The sequence below is a fragment of the Acomys russatus genome, chromosome 7 (assembly GCF_903995435.1).
Source record: "Acomys russatus chromosome 7, mAcoRus1.1, whole genome shotgun sequence".
Classification (NCBI taxonomy): Eukaryota; Metazoa; Chordata; class Mammalia; order Rodentia; family Muridae; genus Acomys; species Acomys russatus.
The window spans coordinates 29,577,491-29,592,171 of record NC_067143.1 but is presented as its reverse complement, the minus strand read 5'-3'; the positions used below and the strand labels follow the sequence as shown (position 1 = coordinate 29,592,171).

The window sequence follows — 14,681 nt, the reverse complement described above, 5'->3', positions numbered from 1 at the left end:
ACAGATGAGAGATAGAATTTACTTTGAGATTATTCTCATGGGTTTAAAAAAATGAAGTTGGGCTGGAACGCTTCTGATAATAACAGCAATGCTTAGTAAACTTGTTATCGTTGATGCTTTCGTATACGCCTGGGGCCACAGCATCTCAACAGCTTCTCTAGCCAACTCCTTCTCTGTCTTTTAAAGAAAACCGGTTTGAAAATCATTTCCATTTATCCATTTATCCTGTGAGCCCAATTTGTGCCAAATCATTGCAGCAAACATAAAGCAGCCTTGCCAAATGTCTCCTTCACCTGGCCCAGTTGTGAGGTGTGTCATTGGAGCAGGAGCAAGAGGCTGGGACTGTGGCATCCCAGGCCACCTGGCTGTGCAGACCTGAGATCCTGACCTTCAGGAGTGAGTGTATTGTGCCAACCATTTCTCCAGAGTAACAAACTCCTCACCAAAAGGCATATCTGTTCAGATGAGAAACACAGTAGCACACTGGGCCTCCTTCACTTGTGATTAGCAGTATAGTTTTTATCACAGAAACTGAATACTGGCTCCGGGGAGCAGAAAATGTTCCCCTTAGATCAGGAGGAACTTGGAAGGGCTGATAAGAAATTAAAGCTACTTTTACAAACTCACTTGTATGGGTTTAAAAAAAAAAATTAAACCCCCAAATTTTCACAAACTGGCATTGAAGTGTCTAGAAATGTTTGGGTTTTTGTTTGTTTGTTAGTTTGTTTGTTTTTAACATTTGTAACAAGAGTGAATGTGCAGTTTTTGTTATCAGCTAAAGATATAATGTGTAGAGCCAAGATCTGGGCAGTCTACAAAGCAGTATGGACCAAATTTGGCCCTCTGCCTGCTTTTGTAAGTAAAGTTTTATTGGAACTCAGCCATGTTCACTTGTGTACAGGTTGTCATGGATGCTGTGTTGGGCTACAATGGCAGATGGCAGTGTTACTATGGTGACCACATGGCCCAGGAGCCTAAAATATTTACTGTCTGACTCTTTTCTGAGTAAGTGTGTCAAAATTCTTTCCAGGAACCCCTGAGAGAGGTACCCACATTTCTTTGTTCTGACCACATCGAGGTTGACATCTCTTGCACTGTTTGTGTCTGCCTCCTGATGTGGGCCCTTCGCCTCATGCCTCCGGGGTTTCGAGTCTGATTTTGCAGGCACCTCCACACAGGTGTCCTTCCTGAATGACGTGGCAGCAATAACAGGAGTCAGCAATTGAGTCTCATTTCTTGCCAAGACTGTTAGAGTAGCTGGCCAGGTAGCCTCCTAGTCTTCATACTGTGTAGAATGCTACGCTGTTTCTAAAGGACAGCCCCCTGCTCAAGAGCCGCCCTTCCACCATTGACCTCCAAATCCACAGCAGATCCTTAGTGTTGCCTTCAAGGCCACTTGATCTCAGATGACTCCTCTTAGAACTCCGAAGTCATGTTGGTTTTCCCTCGCCCCAGGCTGGCCAGAACTCTCTACCTGTATCTTTCTTGTGTCAGTGATCTTTGTTTTTGAAATATTGTGGCAACTTCTTTCTTTCCCTGTCTTTCAACATCCAGCTCATTCTTTTTTTAAAATATATTTTATTAATTTATTCATGTTACATCTCAATTGTTATCCCATCCCTTGTATCCTCCCATTCCTCCCTCCCTCCCATTTTCCCCTTACTCTCCTCCCCTATGACTGTGACTGAAGGGGACCTCCTCCCTCTGTATATGCTCATAGGGTATCAAGTCTTTTCTTGGTAGCCTGATATCTTTTATCTGAGTGCCACCAGGCCTCCCCATCCAGGGGATGTGGTGAAATATAGGACACCTAAGGCTTCCTCAAGACCCAGCTATTCCACTCCTTGGAATATAACCAGAAGATGCTCCAGCACACAACAAGAACATTTGTTCTACCATGCTCATAGCAGCCTTATTCATAATAGCCAGAACCTGGAAACAGCCTAAGTGTCCCTCAGTAGAAGAGTGGATAAAGAAACTGTGGTACATTTACAGTATGGAATACTTACTCAGCTATGAAAAACAAGGAATTCCCGAAATTTGTGGGCAAATGAATGGAACTAGAAGTGATCCAGCTCATTCTTGCTGTGTCCCGGATCTTTCATTGCTGTTGTCATTCCCTGGATTGCTCCGCCACTCGGTTGTGGTGCTGTAGCCTATGTTGTTGCTGAATGGTTTCATTCTGCCATATATGGATCATCTCTTAATCACAGCCATGCTTCTCTACCTGTCCACGGAGCAGGCACTGGGGTTTGTGGAATCAGATTAAATTGAAGAAAGCACACAGATCTTGTATGCCAGTGCTGATGGCAGCTCTTTAATTCATACCTACTGAGTGCTGGCTGCAGGACCCCAGAGGTGCTCGCAGGAACCTGCCCAGCTGTACCCATTGCAAAGGCTTGAAAACAGATTCCGGCAGATTGACTTGACTATCTGCTGTCAAAGCCAAATTGGAGGCAGGCATGGTGGTACAGATCCATGACCCTAGCACTAAGGACGCTGAAGTAGGAGGATCTCACATTTATAACCAGCTTGGGCTACTGAGTGAGTTCATGCTCATCCTTCTGACAGGGCCCTGCGCTCTCAAGTCAGGAGTTCCCTACTGACCTCCGGTGTCTCCTGCTGCTAAGCTACAGTAATAGACCAGGATGCAATGCTGTCTAGTGCCCCAAGCATACATATGTCAAATGTATACACATAACACCCTCTGCCTCCTTGGAGCAGGCACTGTCATTGGCTCAGACCTCCCCAGATGACTGCATTAGCTAGGCCCAGCCTCACCACCCAAGCCCGAATGAAAACATGGGCTCATCTCTTAGGAGATCGCAATGTTCCACTACTGCTCCAAGAACCTGGGGACCTGGACTCTTGCTAAAGAGTAAGGGAAGATTCAGAAATGCCTGCTCATAGGCCACCCTGTCCTGTAATACTGATGGCAATATGGACCAAAGTCCTCCCTTTAGAGGGGTGTGCGCGCGCGCACACACACACACACACACACACACACACACAAGTACATCTGCGCATTTGGGTGTGTGTGGAGTCCAGGGGTTGATCTCAGGTATATTTCCTCAGAAGCCATCTATCTTGTTTTTTGAGGCGGATCCCTCACTGGGACTAATCTAGGCCTGCTACCCAGGGAATCCAGGGGCCTGCCTGCTGCTACCCTCCCAGCACTGGGATTCCAAGGGGGAATCATGCCCAGCTCTGTACATGATTATTGGAGACTGTACCCCAGGCTCTCACGCTTGCTTAGCAAGCCGTTCACTGAGTCATTGCCCAGCCCTGGGAATCTGTTTTGAACAAGAGTTCATAGGACTCTGAAAAGCAGTTCCCCCTCTTCCTCCTCCTTTCCCTGCCTCCCTTCCTGTCTCCTTTTCTCCCTCTCTCCTTCCCTCCTTTCTTCTCTCCCTCCTCCCTACCCCCAACTTCCCCTCCACTTAGTTATTGTAGCAGGAGCCTGATAGATCCTGCATGCTCTTCATGCTAACTTCATTTCCACTTGGCCCAGGGTAAGGGCACTTCCTTCTTTCTTTTCCTCCTGGACCTGCTGCCCCTTTGTCTCTGTCTCTAATTATCCAGCTGTTTCCTTTAGTCCTGTTACCCATTAAGTAAAGGCAGCCATTCCCTTCAGCACTCCGCTCCCTCAGAGCCGGATTATTCTCTGCCACATAAAAAGCCACAAGTGGCTTTTATGGTCTCATGCATACTTAATTAGTCTAGCTTCTGAAAATTGTGCTTTAAATGAGTGAAGACATTAGCCTCCGATCTAATTGATCCACCAAGCACCGTTCAGAATGGCTGTAGTCACTTTAAGTGCTGGTCTAGACAAGCATCACCAAGGCCCACAAGAAGCTGCAAGGGAGGAAAGACTCCGCTTTGAGGCAGGATAAGAGCCCTGGGCATGATCTGACTCCAGAAGAACTGATTACTTAGTGCCTTGCCTACAGCTGTCTGGATCCCCATCACCTTTCCCTGGCATCCAGAACGTGCACCTTGTGTGATAGTTTCTGATGGAGCATGTTTGCCGAATTGGAGCTCTTGGTGGGGTTCCAGGGTTCAGATACACTGTCTGTCTGCTGTGCCTGTGCTCCTGCCTCATGGCAGAAATAAAAAAGAGACTTCACTTCAGCACCTGCACCCCCTGAACTGCATAGCCATCTACCCCCAGGATGGAGGATGCCACCTGCAGATCTGCCTGTTGAGCTTTGCATCTTAAATGCTCCTAAGGCCATGTGCAGTAGAGGCTTTATTGAAGCCTGCAGTGCTGTTGGAAGGCAGGAAACCTTTCCAAGTTAGTGCCTCCTGGAAGGGTACTTAAGTCACACGGTGGGTCCCTTGAAGGGGATCATGGGTGCCCAGATCCTTCCTTCCTTTTTTATTTTACTTCCTGGCCTTTACAAAGTAGCAGCTTTGTATTTTGTTCAACTGCATGCTGCCCACTATTATACTCTGCCGATCCATAGACCGTCCCCACAACAATGAAGCCAAGAGACTATGGGCTGAAACCTTCAAAACAGACCCGAGTAAATCTCCCTTTACGTCGTCCTCTGTCTTAGGTATTTTGTCACAGCAATGGGTATGTTAAGACACCATCAGACTACTCTGCTCCTGGTGCCTGTCACTGCCTGTGGCCTCTGACCTGACTAGTCCCTGCTCTCTTCTCAGCCAGCCTCTTTTGCTCATCTTTCCAGACTCCTGTCTCAGATCTTTAGGCCACCTACCCAATTCCTCCTACACCCCACATCACCTGTCTGCAGCATTTGGTCTACTGTACATGCTTTTGTCACAGCAGAAAGAAGCAAATAATTGAAGCCTTTCTTCAAATAATTGAAGCCCCTTCCCTGGGGCTTTCAGAAAGAACGTCTTTGGGAGGATTTTAGAGCCATCGTGACCAGGCCAGAGCCCTTTTATCCTCCGTTCTCAACAAGTGCAATCTGGTATTTAGAGAAAGGAGCCATCTAATCACATAGCAAGGGCTGAGTGGGTTGGGAGTTAGCCTTGGCTCGAAAGCACAATGGAACTGGAACCAAAAGGGTGTGACAGATGTTTCAAAGCTGTTTGTGGGGCTGGCCCATGGAATAGTGCTGAAAGGAAAGATTCCCCGAGGATGTGTCGGCACCTCAGCAGCCCGCCTCTTACCTTCCTTCTGGTCACTGGGAATCAGAGTCAAAACTAACCTGGGGCCCCGCTGAGTCACAAATGCTGCCAGGAGCCCAGGTGCTCACCAAGTGTTTCAGCTCTTCTGATGAGGCTGAGATCCTCTGGGCTCAGGGGCTTAAATACATGTTCTGAAAGGAAGCAGGGAATGGTGGCCTGGCCACACTGTTCTTTTGTTAGTAAGGGCACAGCACTCATCATGTGCTTGGAGATCAGCAGATGCAATGTGACCAGCAGGCTGTGGGTGAGTGGCTGTTTATAAGCACATCCCTGTCTTAGGTATGTCTTAGGTGTCTTAGAGGAAGCCTCCATCTCTGGGACTCTCCTCCCTGCCCTTTCTTTAACAACTCATACCCACTTGGTCAGTAGATCTAATGCGGCTTGCCTGAAATAAAGCTCTTCCCCTACAATGTCTATCACAGTGTGCTGATGAGGGCACACTCCCCAGTCTCCGTAAGGGCCTGGCTGCTTGGTCCACTGGCATTCGTTTCTTAGTCCTTCCAGCATCCTTTCCCATATTTGGTGTGATGCTTAGGCTTTTAAAACCCCGGATGCTCCCTTGGAACCACAGAAACACTAGAATACTCATAATGGCTACATCTTACCCTTTCCCAGCATCCACACATGTACGGTTTGGGTTTATCCTGGCCCCAGATCTTGCTGTCATTTCACAGATGAGCAGGTTAAGGCACAGCATAACTTGTTTACCTGCAGTTAAGAGGGACCGTGTGGTCTGTCCCTTGTACCTCACTACCTTTCTGTACTATCATGCCGTGGGATGGAAGACTCCCCTGGCCAGTAGATTTGTACCATTATTTCAGTGTTCATTTCTATCACACTAGGGCCGTTAGGATTCTGATTTCTCAGAATCAAAGCAGAGGGAGTGTAATTGAATTGGCTAGGGTCACAGCAGATTAAGGAAGTAGCAGGGTTCCACCTCTGATTTCTCTCGGTGTGCGTGCACTCCTGCCACCACACTGCATGGCTTGCCTCCATTGCTCGCAGTGGTATTTCTGGCTTGCTATGAGCTGGGTCAGTTCTCGCCTTCAGCAGGAACTCATGTCCCCCTTATTCATACCTTCGCTCAAAGTATTCTTCCCTGCCCAGTGAGGGCCTCAGTCGTCTGCCAGATCTCACATGACAGGGCCAGCTGTCTTTCTGAGATACAGGTCATGGTACCCACAAATAGGAGAGGCACTCCATCTTCCCTCCAATAAGTCTTACATTAACATATTGCCCCTTGAATTTATGATCTAGTTGTGTCCGTGTGTACCTTCCTGCCAGGTGGCCTTTTAAGACCAGGTGTCCTCATATTTCTGTCTGTTTTATTCAGGCCATTGCCAGGCAAATAGCATATGTTTAGTAAATGCTGTTGGGCAAACACAGGCAGACGGGAGAACAAAAGAGGAGGGAAATACAAACATCCCACAGAAATACCCTCAGCAGGGCTACAGGGCTTAGGATAGCCCAGAGGGATTTTTGTTGGGTTTTGTTTGTTTGTTTTTATCAGATATCCTTTCGGGGGAAACCTGTGTAGTTTAGAAACTTCCAAAAGGAGATGGCATTAACTATGATCCCAATGCCAGGCCTGTTTCTGTCAGTCTCTGGTCTCAGCTATTTGGGAAGCTTAAAGAGGAGTGTCAAATAGGTTCAAGATTTATCTGTCCTAAAGAGTGAGCACAAGGGATGGGATAACAATTGAAATGTAATATGAATAAATTAATAAAATATATTTTTTAAAAAGAGTGAGCACAAGCCTGCCTGGCCTACAGTGAGTTCAAGGTCATCATGGCAAACTTGGTGAGATTCTATCTACAAATGTGGAAAGAATTCTGGGAATGTAGGTCGGTGGTAGTTTGTTTCCCTGACATGTGTAAGGCCTTGACTTCAATCTCTACTCCCTGAAGAAGGATGGATGGATGGATGGATGGATGGATGGATGGATGGATGGGTACATGAGTGAGTAAAACAGTCTACTGAGCTAACCTTGCCAGTCTCCTTTGCCACTTAGGTGGTTTTGGCTGCTGTCTTGTTACAGGGCCTCTGCCTCCTATTCTGAGAATAGCGTGCATACGGGAAAGTGTAACCATGACTATGGGCCTTATTCGGGACTTTTTCATAAGTGCCCCCCTCTGGAAGTTCATGGAACCCCTGAACATGGAGACAGATATTGGGGAAAATCATCTTTGCTACGAGGAAAGTGAATTCTTCAGTTGAATTAGGGTTAGCAAACAAAAGGGAATGCTTGTGTGATTCATTGGGTTTCTACCTGCCTTTTGAATCTGGTGCTCCATCACCAGGCAGGTGAGAGGGTCCCGGAAGGGCAGGGCGGTGCTCCCTTGGGTGTCTCCTAAGATTGATTTTGACATTTTCTTTTGCCACCCTCAGGTGAGTGTGTTGACCACCCTGGAACGCAGGTTCAACCTTCAGAGTGCCGACGTGGGTGTGATCGCCAGCAGCTTCGAGATCGGGAACCTGGCGCTGATTCTGTTCGTGAGTTACTTCGGAGCGCGTGGGCACCGACCGCGCCTCATCGGCTGTGGCGGCATCGTCATGGCCTTGGGTGCACTGCTCTCAGCACTGCCCGAGTTCCTCACCCACCAGTACAAGTATGAGGCTGGCGAGATCCGCTGGGGAGCAGAAGGCCGCGATGTCTGTGCCACCAATGGCTCCAGCAGTGATGAGGGGCCTGACCCGGACCTTATCTGCCGTAACCGGACAGCCACCAATATGATGTACTTGCTGCTCATTGGGGCTCAGGTGCTCTTGGGCATCGGTGCTACCCCCGTGCAGCCCCTGGGGGTCTCCTACATTGACGACCATGTGCGGAGGAAGGACTCCTCACTCTACATAGGTAGGCACTGCCCCTGCTGTATGGGTTGGCTTAGTGGTGTAAAGCTGGGAACATGTTTTGCCGGAGCACTGATTTGCAGACCTGGCTAACTATCTCCGGAGCTGGATCTCCAAAACAGTCTCACATCTAGGGGCAATGAACTAAAGCCCTTTTGAAAATCTTTCCAAGGGATGCTTAGATGCAGCCTGCATCTTACCAGACCTTGGAGGTGGAGGATATCTGGTATGGAGGAGTTTGAGATTAATCTAGTGTGTGTGTGTGTGTGTGTGTGTGTGTGTGTGTGTGTGTGTGTGTGTGTGTGTCTGTGTCTCTGTGTGTGTGTGTTGTGGTACAGAGAGATTTGGGGCAGTGTAGTGTTTACCAAGAAAATTTGGGGTCTACATCTGGGAAACCCCAACTTTAAAGAGTCAAAACTGCCTCTTGCTGCTGCTGTTGTTGTTGTTTGTTTTGCTTTAACCTGAAGAGGCAGTTGATTTCATTGTCAGCTCAAAATTGGAAACATCTGGTAATGTTTCCACTAGCAACCTGTGCAGGAACTGGGTATTTAGGAAGAAATGAAGTATGCGCAAACTTTAGGGAAGTATTTTCTGCTGTAGTAGTTTCTGATATTTATACTGCAAAGATAAAAGAGCTCTAAGGTCTAGGGTTTCAAGAAACAGCTAAGTGGCAATTTGCTCATGTGACACATGGTGTCTGTCCTTGACCAAGTGCTGGTGGACAATTGGATGGTTGCTTGCCAGGTATCTCCAGCCCTGACTTAGAAGTATAAGTTTGCTTCTCATGAAGACATCGACAGCCACTGAGTGTGGAATTCTGATTTTGTTTTTTTTTTTGGGGGGGGGTTGGAGGGATTTTTTTTTTTTTTTTTTTTTTTTTTTTTTTTTTTTTGGTTTTTGGTTTTGTTTTGTTTTTGTGAGACAGGGTTTCTCTGTGTAGCCTTGGCTGTCCTGGACTCGCTTTGTAGACCAGGCTGGCCTCAAACTCACAGCGATCCGTCTGCCTCTGCCTTCTGAGTGCTGGCATTAAAGGCCTGGCCAAGTGTGGAATTTTGAATGAATGACCTCTAGCTGGGAAACTGTGGTGTCACCTGACAGCAGTTTGCCTTGAGGTATAAAACTCATTGTGTAAGCTTAAGTTAAAGTAGAATTTGAGCCAAATTTGACATAAGCTTCCTATCTACCAAAGCTTCTACTTTCCATAGCCCAAGCTTTCTGAGATAGGATGGCTGGGAGCACGTACCCTGGGAGCAGGGGCCTGGCGTGGAGTTGATACCTTGATTGAACAAATGTCTTGTAGATTGATGTGTGACTTTTCTGTGAGAGGAGTCTCTGAGTGAGAAAAGTAGAGAGTGCACACTTCCCTATCCAGAGGCGGAACAAGGCAAACCCAGTTAGGATGTATTTGTGCAACCGGACTTAGTACTGTCAAGGCAAAGATGCACAGTCCCAGCCCCCTCTGTGGTTAGGGCTTGTGCTGTATGGGAGGTGGTGACTATGGTGATCCTTTATTTTTTGCTGCTGTTAATCCAGCATGCTGCTAAAACAGTATCAGGAACTACAACTGGACAGTTGGCTTTGGTTTTACTGATGTAGCCCTGGGACCTTGGGAGCATTGTTTTTTGGTAGAAATAACAGAAGGAAATGGGCAATAGAAAGCTGAGTTTGTCTCCTAAACTGTCAAATGAAGCAGAAAAATCTCTCTCTAGAAATCACCCCAGACGCCTTATAAGCTCTCAGTCACCTAGGTTTAGGGCTTCTAGAACATTCCCTAAGCCCCTCTTCTTCAGGAGATGCTTTCTGATGAGTTACTCTGATATTTTCCCCACTGGTTAGGGTATGGTTTGTATGATAAGGGGAGCATTTGAGTTTGGGAAGTGGGAGGCAGACCCAAGATTACTAGGACAAAACAAGACAAGGTACACTTTTGAGTTCTCTGATCTGGTTCAGGATATTTGTAGTAAGCTTTCAGTGGGAAGATTGTTTCAGCCACATTTTGACTTGGGCTTCTGTTTTCTTCTATGGAAGAATAAGTTGATTGTTACAGTATATGGACATTGTAGCACTCTAGTTTGTCTGACCAAATTCCAAACCATGGCTGTGCACAGCTGTGCAGATAGCTGTTCCAGGTCTCTGTGAGATGGTTTCATGGGCCTGTTTAGAGCGAGTAGCCGAGAGCAAGCCTTTTTGCACAGATTGGCCACCGTAGGTGGCTCTTTATTGAATTCTCTAGGATCAGTTTCAGAAGACTATCGCATATGTAGAGAAAAGCTGGTGCGTTCCTTTACTGCAGGAGCCATAAAGACATGTCCATGGTCTCGAGGCTGTCACAGCATTTATCTCTTCTAATTAGGCCCTAGTTCTAGAAGCAGGTTAACTTTGCTTTTAGAAGTATTTAAGGGAGTGTGCTGCACAGAGGAGGGCTATGAGAAGGAAATGAAGCCAGGACTCTAGTTATAGATATGAAACGTTTGGGAAGGGAGGATATTTGTTATCCCTGATTCCAGCTCCAGAAGACCTGGCCTGGAGGGAGCCTTTTGTGTCAGTATGCCTAGATTAATACTGGATTGGAGAGAGACATGATGTACATACTTCATATGGAAAATACAGGCTTGTTTCTAAGTCATCTTCATCTGTATGGGTCGCCTGCACCGTTTAAGCTACACCTGACCTGCTGTTAGTTGCCTGAAGAGTAGGTCTGAAGATGGGTGCTAGCCATGCATCTCCAGCCAGGTTACAGACTCCCACATCCAGACAGAAGAGAAGCAGTTCAGCTCAAGTCCCTCCAGCATTTCCCACCAAAGTGATTACTTCCTCTAAGTCTTGTGGCTGAGCTCTTGCACGGGCCATTCACAAGGTTAACCCTGATCCGAAGCCAGTCCTTTCTAGAGTGAGGAGGGACTTGAGGGAGCTCATTACCAGGGGACAAAACTGGATGAATGGGGGACTCAGCTCTGCTGGCAGCCTTTTCAGTACATTTCAATACAGCAGCAGCGTGTGGAGCTTGGCCTCACAGGATGGGCCGGATAATGACCTGTGGGTGGCTGGCGCGTGGCACCCTTTGTTCCCATAGGGACTGAATGGGCAGGGTCCTGGTGAAAACCATTTGGGCCCTCCTGAGGCCCAAGAATCAACTTTTTAGGAGTCCAGTCATGTCTTAGCTCCGTGTTGTGACCGTCCATTAGCCTAGTTTTCTCAGCCGTCCTTTTGTCTCTCTAAATTACATCCAGTGGTACTTGCTTTTTATGACAGTATAAGTAACTGAGATGACATAATGGACTTTCTTTACCACGGCCTTTTACTAGGGTACTTCTTTAGTTTGTTATTTACTTATTTATTTTTTTCTAAAAAAAAAAAAAAGTGAAATGAGAATGATGATTTTTTTAAATAACTTGGAAAAGTGTTACACATTTACCATTGGCAATTTTGGAGATACAGAAAAAAGAGTAATGAGGCAACAGTTACTCCTGGCTTTATAGTATATATAATTCTAGCCTTTTTTTCTGCATTGATATGCTTCTCAGCCAAAATGTGCTTATAATAAACATGATTTTGTAATTTCATTTCTCTTAATATTTTATAAGCTTTTCGCCATGTTACTAAATATTCTTGTATGGCTCTGGCTGCATACAAAATATTCCCTTGTGAACAAATACCGTACTAGAAATGTCATCTATTGATAGAAGTGCTCGGAAATTTTGCTTTTATAAATGAAACATGTGGGTAAACTGTGATTCCTAGAGGTTAAACTCCCTGCCAGAAATCATTGATCTGGATATGGCTGGGCTTGGATGTGAGCGTGCTGCATATTCCAGGTGTCCCGGACATCTGCCCAGAAGGTTGCTTGGTGGGGGTGAGAGCCAGTCAGGAAGAAGTCGAAGTCAAGGAATTTCACTCGAGAGTTTGAAGCCCTCAGGAAACACTGAGAGCCATGATGGTGGCAGAGATGGGACTGTGTTTGAAGTCCAAGAAGGGAGGTGTTGCTGGGGTGAATAGTGGGGGGTCAAAAGGTAGAATGGGGGCTTGATGATAGACTGGAGGCAGGAGGTGAGCATAGCGTGTGTTCAGGTCAAGGTGCTGGAAAGTGATGTACTGTCGTTCTACATGTATAAAGACGAATCTAGATCAGAGTTCTGCCCCTTACAACAAGACAGCGACAGAGTCTCCCTCCTGTCCCAGCACTGTGGGCAGTGCAGTCTGTCCATTCCTCCCGTTTCCAGTTTGCTGCAGGCATCAGCGCCATCAGGAAGTTTGCCTCGTGCTATGCTCGAAGCCCCCCCCTCTTTACAACTTCCTCTGACCCTTTCTTATTGTACATTCTAAGGCCCCGTAGACACACTTCTGCCCCTCCCCACCAACGATTCCATAGTGTGATAATTCCCCTGAGCACCAGCCTTGGCATGGGCAGGAAGGGCTGCTTAAAGCCTAGGTCTTCCCTGCTTAATAGGCTCCATCTTCACTTCTGCTCATGAGATGTCAAGAGCTGGAAGGCTGGACTAGTCACAAGACAAAAGCAAATGATTGGAGAGCTTGGAGGAGGCGGGCGGTGCATCGGTTTGCTGGGCAAAACATTCTGGCATGGGGAAGTTAAACCACATGCTCCCTCCTGGTTCTGGAGAGGTTCAAGGTCAAGGTATAGGTGAGGTTGGTATTTCCTGAAGCCTCTCTCTGTAGCTTACAGAAGGCCACCCTACTACCCATTCTTTGCACAGCTATCCTGCTAGGATCACATGACCCTGAGGTCACTTTTGTAACCCCAACTTCCCTCTTAGAAGATGAGTAATCTGGTTGGGTTAGGGACCATCATAGGGGCCCATTTTACCTCAATGACCTCTTCAAAGGCCCTAGAATATTAATTATTTAAGGATGTAGATTTCTTTTCCAAATAACTTTACAGTTGTAATAACAATGGAATTGCAGATTGTTTTAAAAAGTGGAGAAGTCCCCTGCACCTTTCATCCAGGTTTTTCCTCACAGTAACACTATGTGTGTGTGTGTGTGTGTGTGTGTGTGTGTGTGTGTGTGTGTATCAGCAAAGAGCTCTGTAAGAATGAGGACCCAAGTTTGATCTTTAGACCTCATATTTTAAAAAATACCCTGTTTGACAACATGTGCTTGTAATACCAATTTGAGGAGGCAGAAACAGATGGAGCCCAGGGGTTTCCTAACCAGCTAACATAGCTTACATGCCAAGTTCTGGACCAGTGAGAGATGTCATCTCAAAAACCAAGGTCACTGGTGCCTGAAAACAGATACTCAGGGTTGTCCTCTGGCTTTTTACCAAAGCTACATGCATACATATACCCACATACAGAAACACACATGTGTACACACATATACATACACACATGGGGGTGGGAGGAAGTTGGGGTCGTGGCTTAGTGGTAGAATATTTGGTAGCATGCATAAGTGCCATAAAACAATGCACAACAGCCTTCTCTACCCCAAAAACGGGAAGTTAGTATTGGACAACACAGAAGTCCATTTAAACGCCTCCTGTTTGCTATGCCATCGCTGGGTAAGGAAGTGGGCTGTATGCGTGACTTTCCCCATGTCTGTGCTATCGTTTTAATGGTGCAGATTGGGATCAAGGCGAAGCCAGATCATTTTGAATTGTATACGTGTGTTCGGTGGATTTGTGTGCGGTGCCAGCACACAATGAGCAGAACACAGGCTGTTCTGGGGGGAGTGGGATCTGGCCAGAGGAGAGTGCTTGTCTGACGGTTTCTTGCAGGGGACCGATGGGGGGGGGGGAGGGACTCTGGCAGTGTGCTTGATTACACAGAACAATTGCTCTGAGCTTAGTGTCATATCTATTAAGACCCAATGTGTCATGTTTTCTTTGTTATCACTTATATTGAAACCCAGAGCAGCCCTCCATGTTTCCGCTAATGATGCAAAGAGAATTATTCTCAGATTTCATCTGCCAAGTGTTAGTTTAGTACCAAAGGTCACCAGCGTACCCGCCAGCCGCCAGAGGGAACTACATTTCTTTCTAGAGCTCTGGGAGCAAAGAGTTATGTTGCCTCTGATGAGTTTTTATTTTAACTTGACATTGGATAAAATGTGATTTAATTCTCCAAATAGTGTGGGTCGAGTATGGATCAAATACACCGTGACTGGGCTTCTTCTTCTTTTAAGAGAACTAATTGAAAAAGCCATTCCTCGTGGGAGCAAGCGAACCTCATTACGTTCTTGCAACTCCATTGGTATTGAAGTTTCCCTCATTAATTTCTTTTTCTGAACTAAATGGCACTGGAAGTGGTCAGCTTGTTTTGGCCGTGCTCCAGTCCCTCATCCCAGCTGCCCATGATAGGCTGTTGCAGTGTGTTTTGGCACTATGTTAAGCAACTCACACCTAGTCCTTATCTGGTGCTTACCTATCGCCTGGTAGCTATTTCTCATTCCTTTCTAAATGTGTATGTGCCACATTCAGTGGCTCATGGCATCATGGCTATGCTCACCACCTGGGTCATCCCTGGCATTCCAAGTTAGGCGTCTTAGAGTCATTTCAAGAATTGAATCTTTGTTCTCCCGTCGCCCTGGCTCCTGGTGAGGCTGATTTCCAGTTGCTGTGAACTCATCGCCCTACCAGTATGATGGGGTTTAATAGCCACACTCACTGTTCCTAAGCAACAGGTATTGTACATGTTAAGGGGAGGGCAGAATCA

At 46.6% G+C, this 14,681-nt stretch overlaps 1 protein-coding gene across 1 annotated transcript in view; it reads left to right on the top strand.

Moving 5' to 3' along the window:
* Positions 1 to 14,681, top strand: part of Slco3a1 (solute carrier organic anion transporter family member 3A1) — a 294,528-nt gene that overhangs the window by 51,579 nt on the left and 228,268 nt on the right. The window contains 1 exon segment of the mRNA XM_051148731.1: positions 7,549 to 8,014. Within this exon segment, the coding sequence (XP_051004688.1) occupies positions 7,549 to 8,014 (466 nt within the window).